This window comes from Ctenopharyngodon idella, chromosome 8 (assembly GCF_019924925.1).
Source record: "Ctenopharyngodon idella isolate HZGC_01 chromosome 8, HZGC01, whole genome shotgun sequence".
NCBI classification, from domain to species: Eukaryota; Metazoa; Chordata; class Actinopteri; order Cypriniformes; family Xenocyprididae; genus Ctenopharyngodon; species Ctenopharyngodon idella.
Window position 1 is genome coordinate 10,971,336 of NC_067227.1, and position 23,090 is coordinate 10,994,425.

General features: G+C 36.2%; 2 protein-coding genes across 3 annotated transcripts; one reads left to right on the forward strand and one right to left on the reverse strand.

Annotated features, from left to right (window-relative positions):
* Positions 1-32: 32 nt before the first annotated feature.
* LOC127517920 (MAP kinase-activated protein kinase 2-like) lies at positions 33-7,428 on the reverse strand. The gene is made up of 10 exons (XM_051904131.1): positions 7,184-7,428; positions 5,630-5,769; positions 5,463-5,527; positions 5,252-5,331; positions 4,061-4,187; positions 3,909-3,984; positions 1,762-1,886; positions 1,591-1,676; positions 1,263-1,343; positions 33-829 (listed from the first exon to the last, which is right to left on the reverse strand). The coding sequence occupies exons 1-10, from the start codon at positions 7,418-7,420 to the stop codon at positions 686-688; spliced, it is 1,161 nt and encodes a 386-aa protein (XP_051760091.1). The 5' UTR covers positions 7,421-7,428; the 3' UTR covers positions 33-685.
* On the forward strand, positions 7,414-22,113 carry LOC127517919 (eukaryotic translation initiation factor 2D-like). 2 transcript variants are annotated; one of them, XM_051904130.1, is made up of 15 exons: positions 7,414-7,575; positions 8,810-9,000; positions 9,078-9,161; positions 9,232-9,322; positions 9,561-9,668; positions 13,240-13,502; positions 13,585-13,702; positions 16,081-16,126; positions 16,223-16,329; positions 16,495-16,650; positions 16,741-16,830; positions 16,947-17,042; positions 18,084-18,204; positions 21,674-21,848; positions 21,940-22,113. In XM_051904130.1, the coding sequence occupies exons 3-15, from the start codon at positions 9,104-9,106 to the stop codon at positions 22,008-22,010; spliced, it is 1,500 nt and encodes a 499-aa protein (XP_051760090.1). In that variant the 5' UTR covers positions 7,414-7,575; positions 8,810-9,000; positions 9,078-9,103; the 3' UTR covers positions 22,011-22,113. The 2 variants fall into 2 exon arrangements, with proteins under 2 accessions (XP_051760090.1, XP_051760089.1); XM_051904129.1 differs by lacking the exon at positions 7,414-7,575 and adding an exon at positions 7,974-8,193.
* Positions 22,114-23,090: the final 977 nt, after the last annotated feature.

Below are 23,090 nucleotides of genomic sequence, written 5' to 3' on the forward strand. Positions count from 1 at the left end.
CTTGATTTAAATAATGCATACCAATGTGTATTATATAACATTATGATGTAATGGTTTAGGCTGCTGTTTATTAGTTTTTAATCAGTTCACTTTTTAACAGGATGCTAACATAATGCACACGCCTGCAGTATCAAACACAGCAAGCATTACAAAACAAGCATTAATGCTTGGCTAAAAAAGTGAATAATAAACTGGATACTATTGTCAAACAATATTCAAACAAATAATTGATTTCTATTTTAAATAAATGCTGTTCTTTTGAACTTACTATTCATCAAAGAATCCTGAAAAAATGTATTAATGAGAACAAAGGAAACAGGTACAGGAACTAGAACTAAAATAAAACAACATACACGTGACAATAATATTTCACACATTTTAACTGTATTTTTGATTAAATAAATTAAGCCTTGGTGAGCATAAGAGACTTCTTTCAAAAACATTTAAACCTTTTACAGATCCCAAACTTTGAAACAGTGTATATGTGTGCACAATAGGCCTTAAAACTGTTTTAAGAACCAAAACTTCAAACACATATAAAATCATAAAACTATTGGAACACCTCAAACATCCTTCCAGACATTATTCAGGCTATAACTGCAAACACTGAATGATAAATGGAGAATAAATGGCATGAAAGAGAACATTTTTTTGACAATTATTGACCTACAGATGCATTTGTTTGTCACAGTCCTGGTGCTTCTTTCATTGCAGCCGCCATTTTCTTTCTTCTCTTTAAAAGAAGAGGATTGGACGAGTCCTCGATCGCTTTGATCTTTATTTGTTCGTAGTCCACTCTCATTGTTGCTAAGGCGTTAGACATCTCTTCCTGTGCATTTACACACAAAACAGACTTACCAAAAGCAATTACAGAAAATTATGACTATTGATTCTTATGGTCCATACGCTACTGTTCAATGGTTTGGGGTTGGTAAGTTTTTGTAATAAATTCTATTATGTTCAGCAATTTAATATATAATATAGTAAAAACAGTAATATCGTGATTGTGAAGTATTATTATTTAAAGTAGTATTATTATTATTTAAAATTATGATACTTTTTTTCAGGAATCAAAAGAACAGCATTTGTTTGAAATAAAAAATTAAATTAAATTGGTCAAAAGTGACCATAAAGAAATGTATAATTAATTAAGCATTCTTGCAGATGCTTGTACTAACCCCAAAATTTTTGAACGGTAGTCTGTTTCATTAAATATTTGATTTTTGTTTTCATGAATATATGATAGCCAAAAGAAAACAGACCTTGACTTTATCCCAGACATCACTCTCTTCTATAAGGACTCGACTCGTGTGCAGATGTGTCGGAGGAACCGTCATTGACTTCTGCATAGATCCAAAGAGAGAAAGATGCACAAATTAAATATTCTTACTAAACTTTAAATGTGAAAATAATCATATAAGAGCAAAATGTTATGATGAACACCACTGTCCCCATAATTTATGATTTATCAATCAGCATGCAAATGAATCTCAAAAAACGTGGCCTTAATTGCCATTTACTTGTGTGCTCTTGATCCGCAAGACCTTTGCCTATTTAGTCAAAGATTATATATCAAATGTTAATGCTCACATTGATCCAAGAATGGTTCATGAATTCTGCGATGGTCATTCTCTCTGTAGGATCTGTTTTCAGCAGTTGGCAAATGAGCTGCTTTGCTGTAGAGTGAAAAAAATGTCTTATCACATAATGTATGTGTGTGATGTTGAACAAAATGCACCATTATAAGTGTTGTAAAATTACCTTCCTCTGACACCTGTGACCATTCAGGATTTGGAAATTCATACTGGCCATTCCGTATCCGTTTTCTCATTCCTGGTGAGAGTTGTAAGCCATGGTTTGAGTAGAATGGTGGATATCCACACAACCTAAGAGCATATGTGTTGGTTGTGAATTAAAACGCAGTAACATACACACTAAGAAATAAAGGTTCCAAAAGTTTCATTTTCACAGCAATGCCAGAGAAGAACCATTTTCTGTCATGACAACTCTCAAGAGTATTTGGCCTGGTAATGGATATGACAGTGTTAAAATGTTTGGTATTGGCAGAATAGATCTGCTATGCTGCTGCTGTTATTGCTGCTGCTGCAGAGAAAGTATAGGGCTTGCTACTGGCAATACATACATGCTGCTGTAAGAATGACATGCTGCTTCTGCACAATATATCATACATGAATTACCCATAGCAGATCAATACAGGTGGAGCTGGGGTAGGTGGAGGTTTCCTGAAAGTGCACTGCATGCTGCTACAGCAAACACTGACCAAGTATTTGAAAGTTGAGCAGCAAGTACATTGGCTGCTGATGCAACAGGAACCAATCAGTTGTGCCCTATAGAGAATGTGATTGCTAGCAAATTGAGTTAAGGACCTATTAGCCTTCGCCATCAAGAGTTTTATGACAGAACTTTGAATTTGGCTTCCACAAAGAACCTTTTTCTTAGTTCTTAAAGGCACAATATGTAAATTTTCGCCTCTAGAGGTTGCTTATTCAAAACAAAGACGTAGCTCGATGAGGCCTTGATTTCGCGGAATCACGGGAGGTATTGTCTTCACATCTACAGCTGGTGGAAAAGAATCTGACAGGACTCGGGCAGAAATCATGTATATGGATGAGATTATTAACATTACTGCAGTATGAAACAGAGCAGGGCCGAGTGTTGTGCAAGCAGAAACTAGGCCGCTAGAGTGATTGCTAATGAGAGACGAGCACGACACGCATCTCGAGAGCAGCGGAACTTTTACCATGCCGCAGTCGCTTCTTCCGCTCAAGCGTATGTGTGGTAAAGCAGCGCTGTTTTATCATATTAGATACATTTGTGTGTTGAAAGTTGTTATAGTGTTACTCTGCGTTCGCTCGGGGGCTACTATGAGACACTTGTTGCACACTGCAGTAAGCTAGATCGATATTAGGCATGGTAAAACATGGTACTCGCTGTAAATCAAGAAAACAAGATTTGAACAATAAGACTTGCTGTGTTGAGCTATATAACATGATTAGTTTTCTGTTGATGAATGTATCCATCCAAACAGTTGCTTACCTGTCTAATAAAACACATAATATATTAATGCGTCTTTGGTGTTTCCATGGTTTCTACAAAATAAACCGGAAACCGGGGGTAATGCCGGGTATGATGTCATTGATAGGCGACGCACGGACACGATCCGTGCCCTGGATAAAATTGGTTATTTCTCTGGATTTAAACATTCTTGGAAACATTTGTGACCCTGGACCACCAAACCAGATTTATAAATCATTTGAAAGCTGAATAAATAAGTTTTCCATTGACGTATGGTTTGTTAGGATATGACAATATTTGGCCGAGATACAACTATTTGAAAATCTGGAATCTGAGGGTGCAAAAAAATCAAAATATTGAGAAGATCGCCTTTAAAGTTGTCGATAAAGTTGGAAAGAATCGATAAAGTTGTCCAAATGAAGTCCTTAGCAAAGCATATCCACTCATAAAAATACATTTTTGACATATTTACGGTAGGAAATTTACAAAATATCTTCATGGAACATGATCTTTACTAAATATCCTAATGATTTTTTGGCATAAAAGAAAAATCAATAATTTTGACCCATACAATGTATTGTTGGCTATCACTACAAATATACCCGTGTGACTTATGACTGGTTTTGTGGTCCAGGGTCATATTTGGTATAATGTAAGTACACAAGTCAACAAAATATATAACATTGTTCTAATGGTTTTTGGATATTATATTGTGCCTTTAGAAGAACCGATTTTTCTTCAAGTGAAGAACATTTTTATAATCTAAAGAACTTTTTGTTGAAAGGAGAGGTTCCATGGATGTTAAGGGTTCTTCATGGAACTATAAATGGAAATAAAGAATATTTTATAGCAATCAGAATGTTCCCACTTACAGGATGTACATGATGACTCCTAATGACCACATGTCACATGACTTATCATATTTCTCTGGACCAAGCACCTCTGGGGCTAAAAGAGAAGGATTCACTTTAGCGTCCTTGTATTATGATACCAAATGAAACTTGAAACTGACTTGTCTTCTTACCCACATAATACGGTGTATAGCATGGGGTGGTCAAGCAGTTGTTGGATGTGGTCTCTTTGGCGAATCCAAAGTCTGTAAGCTTGAGCTGGGCGTCCTGCTGTTTTGATGTGTATAGTAAATTCTCTGGCTGACAATTAGGAGAAGATTGAAAATTAAATATAAAAAGATTCTTGTGTTTATATACATGGGAATTTAGCTTTATGATGTGTGTTGTAAAAGTCCTACATCGTTAACTATTAATATATATAGAAGCACCTGGATAGAAACCAATTTCTCATTATCTCTTTTTGAAGCTTTTATATTATAGGACTCAACAAGTAATAAATGGGGAAAACCTTCAGGAGGGGTTTTAAATGGTCTTAAAAATGGTTCCACTTTTATATGATCTGTACATGTCGAGTGTTCTCTTGGCTTCCAGCAGTGAGCAAGTATAAGATTGCAGAATGACTGTTCTTCCATAAATCTTTTGTAAAATGTATCTTTAGTTACATCATTTGCAAGGTTTAATGCAGTGATTAATTTCCCATGTTAAATTAAAGTCAAAAATCTTACTGAATGCATTTTAAATTGGAATCCACTGCAGGATTATGTACAATTACATAACACATAGGATAGGGCAAATGTCCACAGGAATTTACAAAGTCGCAGTATGGGTATAATAAAGTTATGCCTTAATTATTCTTAAACATGAACCTCAGCCTTTTAACACTAACCATTCAGCAATGTTTGTGTGTGTCATCTTTCTGTCCTTTATCAAAAAGGTTAAGTTTTAAATTCAAAGAATCATTTGAGTAAACCAGATATAGAAACGGTAATATTGTGAAATATTATTACAATTTTAAATAACTGTATTCTGTTTGAATATATTTAAAATATATATATTTTATAATTTACTCCAGTGATGCCAAAGCTGAAATTACAGCAGCAATTCCAGTCTTCAGTGTCACATGATCCTTCAGAAATCATGCTCAAGAAACATTTCTGTTGAGCATTATTTTTATTTACTTATTTTGTGGAAACAATTATATATTTTGTAATATTATAAATGTCTTTACTGTCACCTTTGATCAATATATTGCATCCTTGTTGAATAAATGTAAAAACTTTTGCTGTCCCCTTTTGAACAGTATATAATATAATATAATGCTGTCTGCCGTGCTGATGCATAATGATGGCTGTACAGTAGCTCACCTTGAGGTCTCTGTGAGCAATGTTAATACCATGCAGAAACTCGACAGCTTCTCCTATGCTTCTCATTATTTCCGAGGCTTCTGCTCATTTTGTGGAGTGAAAGGGTGAAAAAGGAAAAAACAAAAATAGAGAATTAATAACTGGGATGTGTTCACTGTTTTCTCATCAATGGAGTTGAATGAGTGTATGTGTTTGATGTGAGGATCTGTACCTCTTTCAGTGAAAGCTTGATCACCACGTTCCTGAATGCGGCGAAAGAGTTCTCCCCCTTCCATACTGTTTAAGTGACATAGAATTTGAAGGCACGTTTATCTGGCCTGTTATAATACCAATATACTATTTATGACAATTTGATTTAAGTGTGTTAACAAGCCTTACCACTCCATGATGAGAAGCAAACACTTTTTGCCTTGGTAGTAATTCTCAAAGACATCTTCAATTTCTACGATACGTGGGCAGCTTGATGCCCTGCAGTGAAGTTCCACTTCCCGTCGAGCCTTAGGGGTGTCCCGCAACATCTGAAAGTAAGCGAAGAGCATCAAGAACAGCCGAATTCACAGTCTAAAATAATGGAATGATTTTTGCTTATTTGCCTCTATTGAATTTATTGGAACATGCTTGACCCCCTACTACTGTGGGTAAATTGGAGGGCCTGCAGTATGTCCTGAAATATCTCAACCTCAGAGAGTCCCTAGCATTCTGTCTGGATAAACCTACTCTCAGCAATGCATGTTACTCAGCACATCTGTAAATGATTCTGTTTTCTCTTAGAATGGACCCTCTGTATTTACTGCTTAGTAGGGGTGGGGGAAAATCAATACAGCATAGTATTGCAATATTTTGCATGCGGATATTGTATCGAAACACAAAGACGGCAAGTATCGATATTTTCAGGGCCCGAATTTCAGCTTGGGATTATAAGTATTAAGAATCATGACAATATTGTGTCGTGGGGCCTATTTCCACCCCTACTGCTTAACAGATCCTAATGTACCAGTTATTCTGGTTCTAATTCTGATTTTGTGCAAAATTTTGTATATTTGTCATTTTTCAATGTCATTAACAGAGCAGATGATAATGGTTCCATGAAGAACCCCAATGGAATCTTTCCACTGCACAAGATAAAGATTCTTTATAAAAGAAAAGGGTTCTATAAATTATTAAAATATTCTTTACACAAAGAAAATAATTGTTTTTTTTAAGAACTGTAAAAGGTTTTTTTGAGGATCCCAAAATGGTTCTTCTAAGCATTGTTGTGAAAAAATGGATTTGGAAATTTTTTAAGAGTGTACTTAGATTTCATGGGGGATATATGGGTAAAAGTTAAAAGATTGAGGCTATATTTGGGGTTCCTCAAATTACCACACTGGCAGAGCCCTTGGAGAATATATTGGCAGTTTTCTAAGGAATTTACAAAGTCTATAGCTTAAGTGCTTAATGGATCCCACATAGTTCCTGGCAGAACTGAAAAGACTGTTAATAGCTCCTCCAGTAACCATAATGGAAAACGTTTTGAGGCATCTGAAATATTCAAAGTTCATTGAGTACACAATACAATATCTGAGACACCTTTAGTTTTTATGATATGAGTTTTTAAATATAGATATTTTTATAGTGTGGAAATGTCTATTTTCAGGAATACCAAATCTCATTTACCAAAGCGTTTAGGTGATGTGGAAATTCAAAACTGATTGATACATGGACTCATAAGGGACCATGTACAGTATGAGTATAAGCAGGAGAGAAATTAATTTAATGAACAGTGAATAACTGGTAGGTCCTTATCAGTCATAACACTGAAACTGTAACCAAGATTGACACTGATGATTAGAAACATTCACCCTTTTTACCTTCTTTTAATTTGCTTCAAAATGTATATAATAGTTTGGATAAGAATATGTCACATAAGCATGAACAAAATAGATAGCCTACCTTTAAGGCATAGTGTTTGCCGTTTTTCTTCTGGAATATTTCCCAGACCTTGCCATTAATGCCTATCCCGAGCACTTGTCCTGCAAGCTTATACTCCTCAGTTATTACTTTCTTCTTTATCTTCAGGGAGGATTTCAGTGTCGACTCTGGAGGCACAGTTCCAATCTGATCATGTTGACTCTCTTGCTGCTCACTGGAAAGCACTGAATCATTTTTACTTTCTGTATTATCTAACATAGTGGTAGACTGTGTTCATCTCTGTCTGTGCAGCAGTGAAGACTTCTTTAGACCAGCTTAAAGGATTTTAAAAGGATCCAATTAACAGGGCTGGTTTGAATATATTTACCTGCATGAAAGGAGACACAGACATCTCTAAATAAAAATGAAAAAAGGTAATTTTTATATCACTGTTCTGTTTTTTTATATACCGCCATTCTGACTTTTTTCTCTCAGCATTGAGATATAAACTCGCAATTGCGAGTGATAAAGTCCGAATTGCGAGATATAAAAAGTCGCAATTATCTTTTTATCTTTTACTTAGCTTCCATAGTGGTTAGTCCCGTAAATTCTGCTTAACATCTTTTTATGCTACGGAAGAGGAGGTTTGGAAATACAAATGATGTTGAGTATACCTAAATAATGCACAGTTTTTATTTTTGGGTGATATATCCCTTTAAAATTGACAAGTCATAATGCGTTAATATTTTTCTTTTAAATATATAAATCAGTTAAAAGCTTGAATGATATTACTTTTAGAAGTCTGGCGGTCACTTCAACAGACGCCGGTAATTTCCCGTCGGACATGTTTCGGCGCTGCACGCGCATGGTGCTCAAAGCACAGCAGATGGTTGAATTACTGTAATAGTTTTTTTTTTTTATAATATGGGGAATTAGAGAACAGTTCGTTAGGTTATTTTAAGCGGCTTCTTGCAAATACTTCATCAGAATACCAATATGTTTGCAAAAGCGTTTCGTGTGAAATCAAACACCGTTATCAAGGGATCTGACAGGTATTCAACAGTTACATTTTTAAAGATAAGTTAAAAGAAATACACTTGCAAAGTAAATCTGATTCAGTATTGAGTAAATCATCAACTGTCTAGACAAATTCAGTTTTATTGAACCCTGCTTCGTGCACATTGTATTTTCAGGAATCAATGTCAGATTTAATATTGAATAATATGTGGTTTAAATGTTGTGATTATTATATGTTTTCTTTTTACTCATTCGAGATCATCTACTGTATCTTTACATAAAGTGCCTTACAAAAATATGTTTCTTAGTGATTTCATACCCTTTTATAATAGGCTATTGTTGTATTGCTGTTGTTACTGCATTGTTTGCTTTATGTACATCATAAAGAACATCTTGGTCAAACCCTGTGATTATTTTCACTTTTAAAATGTCTCTTAATACATAGGAATATTGAGAGTTTCTAAACTCAAGATAAATTTGTGTAGTTGTTAAAAGAGACAACTTAAGATTAGCATGATTATAAGCAGTATTTCTCCCATGATTTTCAGATAAATATGTAATTTTCAGCATTTTAAATGTCTTTATATATATACACACACTTACTGCATTTATTTTGATGCCTTGTCATTGTGGTCTTTTCTGCCCATACAGGAGGAAGCTGAGAACAGATATCTCAGCTGCTTTTCCTTCTCTGTCAGTGCAGGAACTAAATGAGCTCATCCCAAATAAAGAAGAGCTGAATATTGTGAAGATTTACGCACATAAAGGAGATTCAGTCACTCTGTATGTCCTCCATAAAAATCCCATATTCTTTCAGCTGGAGAAACAGCTGTTCCCAACAGGTGAGTCTGTAGCTCACCATCAGTCTTTGTTGTGAATGCTGCTGACGTTTATGCTAATTTTTGCTCGTTGTTCTTAGTGTACACACTGTGGCGATGTCCCACCATGCTTCCGGCATTCACCACATGGCCACCTGTCCTGCAGAAGTTATCTGGTGGAGCAGGTCAGCACCTGTTTGTTAGTGTGCGTCTGTGTATCTCAGAGAACACGTCTGACTCATTTCTCTCCTGCAGATCTCATGTTGCCTGGTGTAGTCGTATCCGCTAGTGGCCTTCCTGAGGTACATCAAGGCGATTGCTGTGCTGTCACTCTTGTGATGAACAGGTAACACTGGGCATGCCACCACATTTCACTCTTACAGATGATTCATATTGGACTTAAAATCTTGAATGATCTGAAAGATACCACAACTGGATAAAGATTTGCAACTTTTTGTTATAGCGATTATAAACTGGATTTGGAAATTCTTACTCATCAGCAGTATGTGTAGCATTTTGAATGATGTTGAGATGTGTTAACATGCATGAAAACAAGTTTATTTTGTGGCTTTTTGGTGTTAAAGGGCACCAGTGGCTGTTGGGACAGCAGCTGTGTCGAGTGCTGAGATGAGGAAGAGTGGAATGAAGGGGAAAGGAGTGAATATTTTACACGCATACATGGACCAGCTATGGTGAGCTTTGCATTACAGCATTATTCTGTCTTTGTTCATTTAGACTTCCATTTCCCACCACTTTGTCAAGTCAAATTTATTTGTATAGCGCTGTTCACAATACACATCGTTTCACAGCAGCTTTACAGAAAATCATGACATTAATGTTATATCTTAATATCTTTATGCCTTATAGTCGCATTTAGCTAATTATAGCTGGGCGATAATATTGTTTGCATTTTGCAACAATATAAAAAACAACCTTTTTGCAGTTTTTCTCCTCCTTTTGTATTTAATTATGAGGTTCAAATACTTCATTTTGGTGACCTTTTATGCACTAATTTGTGCTGGATAAGCTTGTCTGCTGGTATCTTAACGAGCACGCTTTTTGATGCACCTAAAATATTTACTGCATTGTTGTCAAAATATAGGCTATTATATTGTAGACTATTGAGTGGATAAAATATAGAAATCCTTTTAATTAAAAAAAAATATATATATATAAAACCCCTCCCCCCCATCATTCAGAGGCGATGCTTCTTCACCGTTGCTTTGAAAAGTGTATTGCAAGAACTCTCTCTGAACTGCACGCGCGGCACACACACACACACGTCCAGCTACAATAATGTATCATATTAATTTAAAACAGCAATCCAGAATATTTGTCACAAGCATTGATTAAAACAATGATGACAATAATCACATAAAAAAAAAAAAAAACGACTTGAATTCTGGACCTTTGGCAGTGAGGGGGGGTTCGTTCGAACCACCCGAACCCCCCCTGTCTACGGGCATGGAATATATGTATGTGGATAAAGTTGGCATCATAGTCAACTATGATTTCTTTTGTCTTTTTGATGTTAAGAGCCAAATCATATTTTTTACACCACCCTGCCAGTAGTTCAGTCTCCTCCCTGTATGCTGTCTCGTTGTTTGTTATGAGGCCAAGCACAGTTGTGTCGTCTGCAAATTTAATGATGTAATTAGTGGGGGAAGAGGCAGAACAGTCATGTGTATAAAGTGTGTAAAGTAGTGGGCTGAGCACGCAACCCTGAGGGGCACCAGTGCTGATGTATATGGTGTTTGAAATGTGCTCGCCTATTTTCACACATTGAGAGCGGTTGAAAATAGGATTTGAATTAGATTTTTTTTTTTTTTTTTTTTTTTTATGACTCGAGACTCGACTCGGACTCGTGACAAAAGACTCCAGACTTGACTCAGACTCCAGATAATAGACTCGTGAACATCTCTGGTACCAATGAACATGAAGAGTCTCCATAGATTCCCGGCATCTGAGCCACTGAGGACACCGTGGTTGAATTTCATTTATGAAGGAAATGTGCCGAACAAAGTCGGCAAAGTGTGATATATTTGAACAAACCATTTTACGCAAGTGTGACAATTTGTGCTACCCACTCTGCTTTTGCTATCAGTAGGTAGCACAATGCAAATATAGTGTTGATAGCACAATCTAATAATGATAGATAATGATATGATAATGATATAGCACTTTATTGTCAGACGAGTCTGTAATTTTTCTTGCATGACAGTATCTGTGTTTACAACAATCAACATCCCTTAAACATCAACATGCACTTAATCCACACAAGAATAACAAAAAAAAACAAAAAAAAACACCACGTTATACATTACACTCCCTTAAACATACATTACACCACTAATAGGTAGCATTATTCGTCAGAACACCGGACTGCTTCATAAATGAGGGTTAGTTTAATGTTGGATTTGCACGCTACATGCTAGTCGATGAGTTTAATTTAATTTAAAGGGTTAGTTCACCCAAAAATGAATACCTCCCTATATACAGCAACATCATAACCAATTTCAAGACCTAGAAAGGTAGTAAATACGTTGTTAAAATAGTCCATGTGACTTCAAAGGTTATGAAGTGATGAGAATACTTTTTGTGTGCAAAAAACAAACAAAAACAAAACGACTTTATTCAACAATTTCTTCTCTTCCCTGTCAGTCTCCTACGCTGTTCACGTTGTAAACACAGTGCAGTGCTTCCTGGTTCTACGTCAGAACTCATTATTGGCCAGCTCCTGCGTCAGCAGCACACATGTGCGTTATGCTGCCCACATGTACAGCATCGTGCAATACTGAGCTTGTTTTCTGACATAGAACCCAGAAGTGCTCCACTGTGTTTTGCCGTTATGGCTTTGCTGTATATAGGGAGCTCAGAAAGCTCTCGGATTTCATCAAAACTATCTTAATTGGTCTTCTAAAGATGAACGAAGGTCTTACGGGTTTGGAACGGCATAAGGGTGAGTAATTAATGACCGAAAATTCATTTTTGGGTGAACTAACCCTTTAACTCCACAATATATATTTATCCACTTACCATTCAGAAATGTCCTGTTGCATTCTACAACATGTAACTTCTTCCTGAGTCTTGGTCCTGGAGGGCTGCTGTCCCTGCATAGTTTTGCTCCAACACTAATCAAACACACCTGAACCAGCTAATCAAGGTCTTCAGGATTACATGCAGGTGAGTTTTTTTAGGGTTGCAGCTAAACTCTGCAGGGACAGCGGCCCTCCAGGACCGAGTTTGCCCGCCTCTGCTCTAATCTAACAGTCTCTAATACTTTAATGAGAGTTATTTGACATGTAGTTGCAAAGTTACTTTTTATTAGTAGAGTGTCTAAACTGGACCATCAGTGTAGCCTTTCTTTCATATCAAAAGTAGCAAAGCACAAAACATTTTTTTGTTTTTTTTGGTTTCAAATAGGTAATCGATTCGAATCGATTCTCCCACGATTCTGAAAATACAACCAAACAAAATAACATATAATTTACTAGAGGTTCTGACAAAATATAAATTGCTGACTCTAATTGCTGGAAAATGTTTGAATGAATTATTTAAAAGAAAATGGTTTTGAATGAATTCAATGACTCATTAATAAATACTTGTTTCATTGCTGGATGAATCAGTGTTTTTGAACGAATCTTTTGAATGAACGATTCAATGACAAATACATTTTTTAACAGTTGTCGCCACCTAGTGGAATTAGATGTAATTGATACAACAGTTATTTGATGTGCCAAGTTCGTTTCAAAAGGTAGTTTGCTCTATTTTGATCGCTATCATAGACGGTGTTTAAATACTAACTTAAAACTTATATCTCAGTACTTCTGTGATCATGTGAATATTTGTAACTCAGAAATAACTAATGTGTGATTCAAAACTGCTCTCTCTGGCTCTGGCAGCACGAGCACAGATTTGAACGTTCCGGGATGATTTTGTCAAAGATTTAACAGACGCGGGAGAATCGTCATTAATAAAGTAGGATCGTGTGGGTGCTTGAATCGAGATCGCGATCTTTTTACGATTAATCCTGCAGTTTAGTGAAGTTTTGTTCACTCATCAACTGAAAACAGCATAGGCCAAAAAAAATTTATTTCTGGGATTTAAGAATTGAAATCAGTTCATCAAAATGAAAATCAAAAATTTTATTTTCAACCCAGCCCTAATCACTGGGCAGTTATATAGTTTACATTTTTAGATGATATAACATCAATTATGCATCAGATTAACTTTCTACAGACATCTTTCTCAAATTCTGTGTAGGGCATTTGGTGATAAGACGCATCCTCCGGTTATACCGGTCACAAACTCTCCAGCACAGGTGGAGGGAGAAACAGAGGGAGAGGAATGCGTGGAGAAAGAGGAGGTGAAGGACGGCTCTGAATCAGTTGCAGTGGAAACATCTTGTCAGAGCATGCAGGAGCTGAGGCTGGATGAGCATGAGGTGCTGAAGGAAGAACAACCAGTTGATGATAAAGAGGGTGAAGACACTGACGGGGAAGAGCACGACTCTAAATCTCCACAGGGTGAAATGTCTTTGACTTTTTGTCACATATACTTTTTGTAGGCGCTTTCTGTATGTTGACGTTCATGTCTCTCTTAATACAGAGCAGATGGATGAGTTATTGCTGCAATGTTTTCTCCATGCACTTAAGACTAAAGTCAAAAAGTCAGACCTCCCACTACTGACCAGCACCTTCCTGAGCAAGCACATGGTGTCCTGCTGGTAATTTTGCCTCTTTTATTATTCTTCTGACATCTTGCCTATATTTCCTAAGCTCAACCTTTTACTTTACGGCAAATATTATAATTTTTGAACTTGCCTTTGTTTGAGATGTACCGTAAAGCTTACGTGATAACATGTTGGTAATAGGCATGTAACTGTCTGTCATTTGTTTATTTGCCAAACGACGTTAATTTTCTTAAAATCTGCCAGTTACAGAGGGTTTTGGTTAATCGGATCCACAACAGATTTGGCGCCTACTCCTTGTAATGCATCGTCATCATTGTTCCGCATTCTCATTGGTTTGCTGGCAGATGGGGGATTTCATGCGCAGAGAAAGCTGTCCGTGAATCACTCTCCCAAGCGGAAAAATTATCTTGATCACCGAAAATCACATTGCATTTGATACAAAACTAACTAGACTAAATCAAATGGGGAAAAAGGTTAATAATATTTCATTTTCTCCATAGGGAGATTTTTTTTTTTTTTTTTTTAACAAAAACTTTTAAACTGTTAAAGACAGATGTACTGTAAGTAGACATACTGTAACCATCCAAAGTTGTTAATCGATAATCAATGCATTTGTTAGTCATCAATTTGCATTATTTCAACTTATTTTTTTAAGGAATACTCATGTTTTTTTATTTATTATACTTATATAGTAAATATATTTTACTTATATTATATTAAGCTTAAAATAGGCTACTAATATTTATGTTATACTTATTTTTTATTCTTATTTAAAAAATACTTCTAGCTTATAATACGGGGCTGTTAAATGCTCAAATCTGTTTGGTTGACCAACGTTCTAAGGTGTGCAATTATTTTCAGGGAAACGCACGGCTAAAGTACTTCTAGCAGGTCTTGACTGCATTACAGTTCCATATCACTTCTCCAAATGTTTTCAGTTATTTCAGTAGGTCCTTACAGCCTGCAACCGCAAAAGAAACAAAACCCACAATGACACCAACCAAGCAAATAAATATAGTAAACAATAGGATGAAAACAATAAATTATTGTCATGGTTTTTGCCACAAAATACGTTTTATTGTGTCCTGATACTCTCTCGCGCGCTCTCTCTCTTTCAAACGTACACACGTACTGTATTGTACGGAGACACACACGCAGAGAAACGTTTGGTCAGCGCTGCCCTGACGAATTACTCAGTAAAATGGTTTAGCAACTTAAGATACATGAATCACCAGCAAGGTAATAACTGTGCGGTTCTTGAGATAAAGTTATAGTTTCGCTATTAGTAGACACTGCTGCCGTGAGAGACGCAGACTCAGGTAGGCTAATTCACATATGCTGCTTATTCTCTTTCCCTCTCTCAACTGTGTTAATAACTGTATCAACTGTATTATTCTGTTATCAAGGCTCAAGCCTTCGTTACTAGTTCTGAAATGACGTTTTGGAATTAGCAACAGAGGCTTGGGATGAGATGAGTAAGAAATTAGTCCCACACACAAGAGTGTTTTAAGGACAAAAACCTGACAAATGTCTTGAAATACAACATTGGAACAATGTCTTGAGGTGTGGTAACCGTAGTATAAGCAGAATAATTGACTCCCAGGTGGTAATGCAAAACAATAAAACAATCTTTGTCAGAAGATATCAAAAGCTGGCGTGCCAAAAGAATAGAGAGCAGAAAAAGGCCCACTAACAAAGACCAAGGTCAGTTAAGCATAGGAAAAACTTACATTCCACTTAAAGGTCTGTTTGGACAGATAAGAAAGTTCAGCCTAAACTCTCAGTAATTTATGTTTTCCTGCTATAAGAATTGTGGCTGGTTGTGCCTGGTTCCAGGACAGTTAACATTAACCAGAAAGTCAAAAATAACCACCCAAGATGTGGGTTTAACACCTTTTCGGAACAACAGGAACGCGAAGTTTGCACATTTCAAATATCAAGTCTTACGTTGTGCACAAAATATTATTGCAGGAAAAAGTTCAAATGAGCACAAATTCTGAGAACATCATCGCTTCTGCAGTAGATGGCAGGCATCCAATATTAACCACAAGTGTCAACAACCTGTCACATTGGAACATTTGAAGAACAATTGAATATAACAAACATACTCTCAAACAAGAATACTTGAAAAGAAAAAAAAGAAGATACAATGAAGAATAACCATAAATGAGAAAAAATAAGGAGTAATTACTTGAATATATGATGAGGAGTAATATATGAAGTAGGATTACATGAATTATATGAAATGGAAAAAATAATATTGCTAAATCATAAGCCATACATGATTAAATGATTAATGTGAAATGTGAATAAAATGCATGAATATGGACCATTTTTGATCCACCTGTGTGTGTGTGTGTGTGTGTGTGTGTGTGTATGTAATGTCACAATCTCTACTTTCTTCCCCACAGTCCTAGAGGAAAGCAGCTAGATATCAAGAAATCAAGTTATAAAAAGGTACACTGGTCACAGATTGTGAGGTTTTAGTCAATGTCAGTGTAGCCTTATTATCTTTGCTTTAGTAGGTCACAACTTTTCTCTCTTCCTTTTCAGCTGTCTAAGTTTCTGTTGTGCATGCAGAGAGATCACAGTCTGGTTCAGGTGAAGGAGCTGAGTAAAGGTGTGGAGAGCATTGTGGAAGTTTACTGGAGGAACCCTGAGTAAGCAGTCAAACCATTCACTACTATTATCTCATTCATAAGCTTAAAAATGATTTTAATACAACTGAAATAGTAAAAGCGCATAATATAACAGAAATAGAAAATATGTTTGTTGATGTTTGTTGAATTGGCTGTTTTCTTGAACAAGTTGTTCTACTTTTTCAGATTGTGTTCTTTCAGCACACCAGAGGATTGTGGGCCAGAGAAAGAGTCTGTGGAGGGGAGCGGGGCTTGTGAGGTCCCATACCAACCCCCTGAAATCACACAACTCTATGGGGTCACTGCACGCCTGGAGCCTCTTTTTCAGGATGCCAAGAAAAAGTTAACGAGTGGAAACATTTTGTTGTGATTTTTTTTTAAAAGTGTGTTAGTGGGAGTGTTCAGGTTTTGAGCATTTTTTTTGTGTTTCAGAAAGGGGATGCCTCTAAAGGCCAGTGAAGTGAGGAATATCATCACAGATTATGTAAAGAAAAATGATCTCGTCCATGAAACCAATAAAAAGTGAGCTTAAGTACCATATGGATCTATGCAAACTACTGCATGGTTTCAGTACTATACTAGTGCAAATTTCACAAGGTTTGGACTGAAGTGACTTCCTCTCTTCTCTTGTTCATCAGTTATGTTAACATTAACCCTGCACTTTGTGACTGTTTGCTGGAGAAGTCTGAGTACCACGAAGTCGAGACACTGAAATGGGATGACCTCTTTAGCAGGTAAAAATGCATAAAGTATATCATCACATTGTGTATTTTTTCTTCTTCTTTTTTTTGTGTATGTGTGTGTGTTTTTTCACAGGAAGCACATAATTGTCTTAAAAGGTTCAACCAAAAATGGCTCAGTACATATATCTTTATAGATGTCAAAGTAAATTAGTCATGTGCAGCAGGGGCTTCTTTTTGTTTTCATAGGGGGGCACACTTTTTATGATCTGAGAAACAGAAATTCACCAAAACAATAACATCCCATATTTATTATAACTGAAACAGACCAAGTTCTATATTAAAACATCAATATAGCCCATTCACAACTACACCAAAACATTATGCCTATACACTTCGTAAACAAAGTCACAAAAGCTCTTTAATTGCACCAACAACACAATAATATTAAAAACAATACATACCAAATAGCAATAAAAATATGTAGCCTACATCTGTAGCATATTGACGTTTACCATAGACTTTAGTGTACTCAACATTAAAATAGTTGAGGGCGGCCTGTCTCCAAGTTATCTCACAAAGTTCCGTTCTGACTGCACAATGCATCTCTTATTTACATAAATGTTTGTTATAATGAGAGGATTTGCGAGCATGCAGTTTTTGTTCAGTACTAACTTAAACACCTCTGATTGGCCATTGCGTTCAAGAAATCAACAGATATGTTAGTGATTGGCTACATTGCTCAACACTGCAAAAACAGAAACCTTTGACATTTTCCAGAGCCCAAACACAGATACGCACTGGATCGTTTGCCAAATATGTTTCGCCAATATGTTATTATTATGTAGAAAACCAGTATTTATGGGCAGCTTTTCCCTCTAAAAGCAATCAGAAGCAGCAGCAGGCAGTGGTTTGAGAGAGAAAATTCCAGGCTAGTCTTAAGTCTGTGCCCAGGGGATGCCTCTCCCAGCCTTACACATGCTGTGCCTAAGATAAGATAATGTGTTAAAGTTACCACTGTAGACAGAAATAACACAGAAATAATGTTTTTTGCTTTTAATAGTAAGTTAACTGAATGACCATATGATCCTGCAGGACTCTTATCAGAATGCAGGCGTGCCATGAGGTGCTGTTTCCAGGTCAGCCTCCTGTGGTTAAGAAAGGACAGATGGAGCCTATAGACATTACTGTAGCCTCCAGGGGATCCAATAAGAAGGTATGAAGCCATTATAAGAACATGGCTATATATATAGTTGTTCCAAAAAAAGTATTTGGATGCTTAAAGGCACAATATGTAAGATTTTTGGATTAAAATATCCAAAAACCAGTAGAACAGTTGTTAACCAGTGTAACTACCCTCGTCATTGCATCGCCTGTCAATGACGTCATACCCTTGCTAACCTTTCCTTCTGTAGGAACCATGGAAACACCAAAGACGCTTTAAAGGGGTCATGAAATGAGAAATCAAATTTTCCTTGAGCTTTTAATATATAAGAAGTCATCATACTGTAAGAATATCCTGTAAGTTTCAAAACCGAAAACTTCCTTGTTAGTCCAAAAACAGCATTTAAAGTTACCAAGCCCAGCGAATGACTGTGCCTGTTTATAATGTAATAGATAGGTGAAAGGCCGCCTCTGCAGAAGAAAATCAACACCTACTTCACCATTGCAACTTTAGCCCCGCCCACTGGTGTTAGTGAGATGAGGAAGAGCACAGGATTACTCACTGGACTAAACTAATACCTTCTGCATCCTAATGCTAGGAATGTGGTTATTTTATTTATTTTCAACAATGTGAATGTCTCAGGTTTTTTTTTTTTTTTTTTTTTTTTTTTTATGTGGTATATTTCACTGTGGATTCTTTGGTAAATCAGTCGCAATTTTGGAGCAGTCTTTGCAAACATTTACGATACGGACTCAACAGTAATGCAAGTAACCGTATTAATTCTAATGCCTAATCTGTGACCAGTGATTTCTGATTTGTAGAGACCTGAAAACTCCGTCCCGCGCCCACTCGCTCCCACAGGATTCTGTCCCGCTCCCGCAAAAAAATGTTATATTGTCCTGCTCCCGCCCGCAACATTCATGTCTTGTCCCGTTCCCTCCCACAAAATCCTGCATAAAAGTAGCTTATATATTTTTGTCCGTACATCCATGAAATATTTAGTTATGTGTCTCCCCAACATCCCAGCATAAACGCTTCCGATAAAATATTTGCTATTAAAGCATCAACATTCACAAACCAGTTAGTTTTAACCGAAAAACAAGCTGCTGCATGCATTGGTATGTCAGAATGCGCACAAAGAGTGCTCCCTTTATGACTAAAAAGCTGACATCTCAGTTCATCGCGATCTCACAAAGCTCTGTTATAACACAATGAATATATGAACAATGAATCTTTCGTAATGTTTACACTTCGTGTGTTATAATAATAGGATTCGTGAGTGCGCAAATTTCAGCACTGCATAAAAAAATCTGCCGTTTTGAGTGGTGAGAGGATTCTAACATGTTGCGTCTCCATTGCGTCTCAGAAATCAACAAATATGTCTGTGATTGGCTACATTGCTCAACACTGCAAACAAGTGTTATACATAGAATCTCGCATATGCTTGCGACTGTAAATCGTTTTTATTTTATATTAGTTGTTCTTGTTGCTTTTTTGCAATATATGAATAAAAATTTATTAGTTTTTAGATATTTTATGTTTAGATATTTCTATTTTGTGGGAGTCCCATGAATCATTTGATTCTCCCGCAACCTGCACACGAGTAGCATCTCACCACACATGCCCATCAAATCTTGTCCCGCGCCGCACTCTATTGCGTTGGGTCCCGCGGGAGTGCAGGTCTCTAGTCAGAAGTGCCAGTAAATCAAACCAGTGATTACTTAACGGTCAACTTCACAGTGTTTCTCTTGGTAGGATGAAAATAATCTGTTTTTTAAACTGTGATTAAATTATAAATAGAAAGCGATCAAAGAACGCTCCCTTTGCAATCGCTGGAGCTGTCAATCAAACAGCGCAAGTTTATCTGTGACGGAGTTCTGGACTCATGCAAAAACTCCCGTAATAATAAACACTATATAATCAACGTATAATCAACACTTTACATGATTAGTTAACCTTGAGAGCTGTAATAGTAAAAACATACTAAAAGTTTTCGAGCGAGTTAAACATGTAATACTTAGCTATTTCATATGCAAAGATGTTAGCCAATCACAGCAGTCTCACAGCAGACACGCCCCTTAAAACAGAGCATTGAAATCAGAGGTCTAAAATCAGGGTAGGAAAATTGCCTTTTATTTCTAAATGATGACAGTTTTTGATGTAAAAATCATTACTAACTGTACTAACAGTATAAGTGCACCACAGGAAACATTCTAAAACAATAAAACAATGCAGTTCATGACCCCTTTAATATATTATGTGTTTTATTAGACAGGTGAGCAACTGTTTGGATACCTTTATCAACAGAAAACTAATAATTGTTATAGTATTGTTGTTTGAATCTGTTGTTTTCTTGATGTACCATAAAGGCTCGTTCACACCGGGACGATTATTGCGCGTTTTTAGACGACGTTTAACGCCTTGTGACTAAACAAAGGGCGCCAATGTGAGTGTGCACACCGACGCGCAAAACGCCAGGCAAAAGCGTCATTTAAAAAAAAAAAAAACGCCTCAGGTTTGTTTTTTTGGTTTGACGTGCCGCATTAAAAACTGGCCGACCAATGAGACTGGCACTTTTGTTCACGTGCCTGGAGCTTCTGAAGTTACAGTAAAACACGACTTGGTGGCGCTCAAGCACAAAACGGTCTTGCCGCGCACATATTGATACCAAGATGAGGAAGTAAGGAAGAGGAAGACCCCTACAAACTATGGGTGCTCTGCCAGTTCTTGGCCACACCAGATGTGTATTATATGCCATTTTATTTCTGTATTTTTATTTATTTTTTTTTTATTTTTTTATATTCAAGAAATATAGTTGAGAATGTCTTTCATAAATGTTTATTTGCACTACCGTTCACTTGCACTACTGTCATTGTGACTTATTTGCACTACCGTTTCTGACTACCATCTCCTCATGTCATGTATATGTCATATGTCATTTTATATCTGTATTTTTATCTTCTTTAATTTTATTAATGTCTAATTTTATGTTTATTAGCACTACCGTTCACTTGCACTAAGCACAAGCGCCATATAGTGTCAGGGAGTGAATTTGCACGTTAACTCGGCGCATCGCCAGTGAAAATCGCTTGGGTATGAACACGAAAAACATCTTGAAAAACGCTGGCGATAAGCGTGTGCGATAATCTGTTTATTAGTACTCATAAAGCGCATATTAATGCATGACCATATTCTACATCCATTAATCCTACCCAATACCTAAACTTAACCACTACAACAACTCTACCTTATTAACTATTAATAAGCAGTAAATAAAGGGATAAGATTTTTGAGGGGAAAAAATCATAGTTATTAGTGAATGTGTTCCCCTTGCTAAGGTGAGCCCTTCTTTTTTGAGAAATGTTATGGCCGTCACTCTTTTTTAAATGTGAAAATACATCTTGTGGCCACTGTAAACAACCCCATTTTTTTTTTTTTTTTTTTTCAATATTACTAGAAAGAGACTGCCTTTTGTCTAATGTGAAATAAAGTTTTGTCACTCATTCTCCCATTTATTAAGGTTACAGTAATTAAGAATCTGGAGGCGTTTGGTTTAGATCCAGCTGTGGTAGCAGACACTCTGCAGCGTCAGGTTCAGGCCAGCTGTGTCCTCAACGAGTCCCCTGGGGCCAAAAACAGAGTCCTGGTGCAGATCCAGGGTAACCAGGTCCAACATGTTGGCAAACTGCTGCTAGGTACAGTATAGTACAGTGCAATATGACAGCCTATATCTGTACCTGCAATCTTTTGCTTATGTGTGAGTGAAAATTTTCTCTTTTATTACAGATCGTTATCAGATCCCACGGAAATATGTACAAGGTCTTGATAAAGCTCCCAAACCAGGCAAGAAGAAATAACAGATGACATCTCCACAGAAGAGCCATATGTTGCTGTAACATTTTGAATAATATCTAGTCTAACCATAACATCATCATCATCAATAAAACAAATCTGATTTCATTCTGAATGATCTCTTAAATTAATCTCATACTCGGCATAATGTTGCCTCAAAAGAGCCTAGTTCAATAACAGCTATAATGCACAGGTTCATTCAGAACGTGACATGACGGCAGTCACTTAAGCACTAGTTTGCCATTCCGATTTAGCAGATAGAAGTAACCACACCTCCCTCTCTTGATTGTCATCTTTATAATGATCTATTGCCAAGCATCTGTAGAAGAAAAGTATACACTGTCACAGGCAGTGAATTACAGCTGAACTTTAAGGAATGTTGACCAGAAGTCAACTTGTGCATTTTTAAAGCACACAATGGTTCAACAATTCAAGGTAGGACTGTTGTTTATTAATTCTAATAAAACCTATTAGAAATTGGAGCAAATGGCTAGAACCTGTGGCTACAAACTGCCCCTCTTTCTTGATTTTTGAACTACAAACCAGTGTTATTTTACTGTTAAAATTTGTATTAATATTTTGAATTCCTTTCTAAAAAAAAAAAATCATTTTCATTTAGTTGTTTTTGCCATTTTTATTTTTTTATTTCTAATTTTTATCAATTTTTTATTTCAGTTTAAGTTTGTTATTTTAGATTATTATCTAGTTAAAATAAATAATAAAAAATGTTGGCAACTAAATGGGAAAAAAATATATATTTTATTTAATTTAATGTTCATTTTATTTTAAGTAAGAAAAATGTTTTTCATGGTTTTAGTTTTGGTTAACTATTAAAAAAAAAAAAAAAAAAACCTACAATTGTTGTATGATTTATTTCAGATAAACAGCAGATAAAAACAACACAAACCTCTCTTAAGTGGGCAGTTCTTGGCCATAGTAAGCTTATTGTGGGTTAAACCTTTTAAAATAGAGCTACTTTTTTAAAAGGGTTAGTTCACCCAAAAATGAAAATTCTGTCATTAATTACTCACCCTCATGTTGTTCCACACCCGTAAGACCTTTTTTATCTTCGGAACACAAATTAA

Coding starts and splice junctions, on each gene's coding strand:
- LOC127517920 (XM_051904131.1), bottom strand. CDS start 7,420: ATGTTAGATAATACAGAAAGTAAAAATGATTCAGTGCTTTCCAGTGAG. Junction 3,985..4,060: donor CTATACACCGTATTATGTGG/GTAAGAAGACAA, acceptor CTTCTCTTTTAG/CCCCAGAGGTGCTTGGTCCA. Junction 1,887..3,908: donor GGAGTCATCATGTACATCCT/GTAAGTGGGAAC, acceptor ATATGCTCTTAG/GTTGTGTGGATATCCACCAT.
- LOC127517919 (XM_051904129.1), top strand. CDS start 8,138: ATGTTTGCAAAAGCGTTTCGTGTGAAATCAAACACCGTTATCAAGGGA. Junction 9,162..9,231: donor GAAGTTATCTGGTGGAGCAG/GTCAGCACCTGT, acceptor TCTCTCCTGCAG/ATCTCATGTTGCCTGGTGTA. Junction 16,127..16,222: donor AGAAATCAAGTTATAAAAAG/GTACACTGGTCA, acceptor CTTCCTTTTCAG/CTGTCTAAGTTTCTGTTGTG.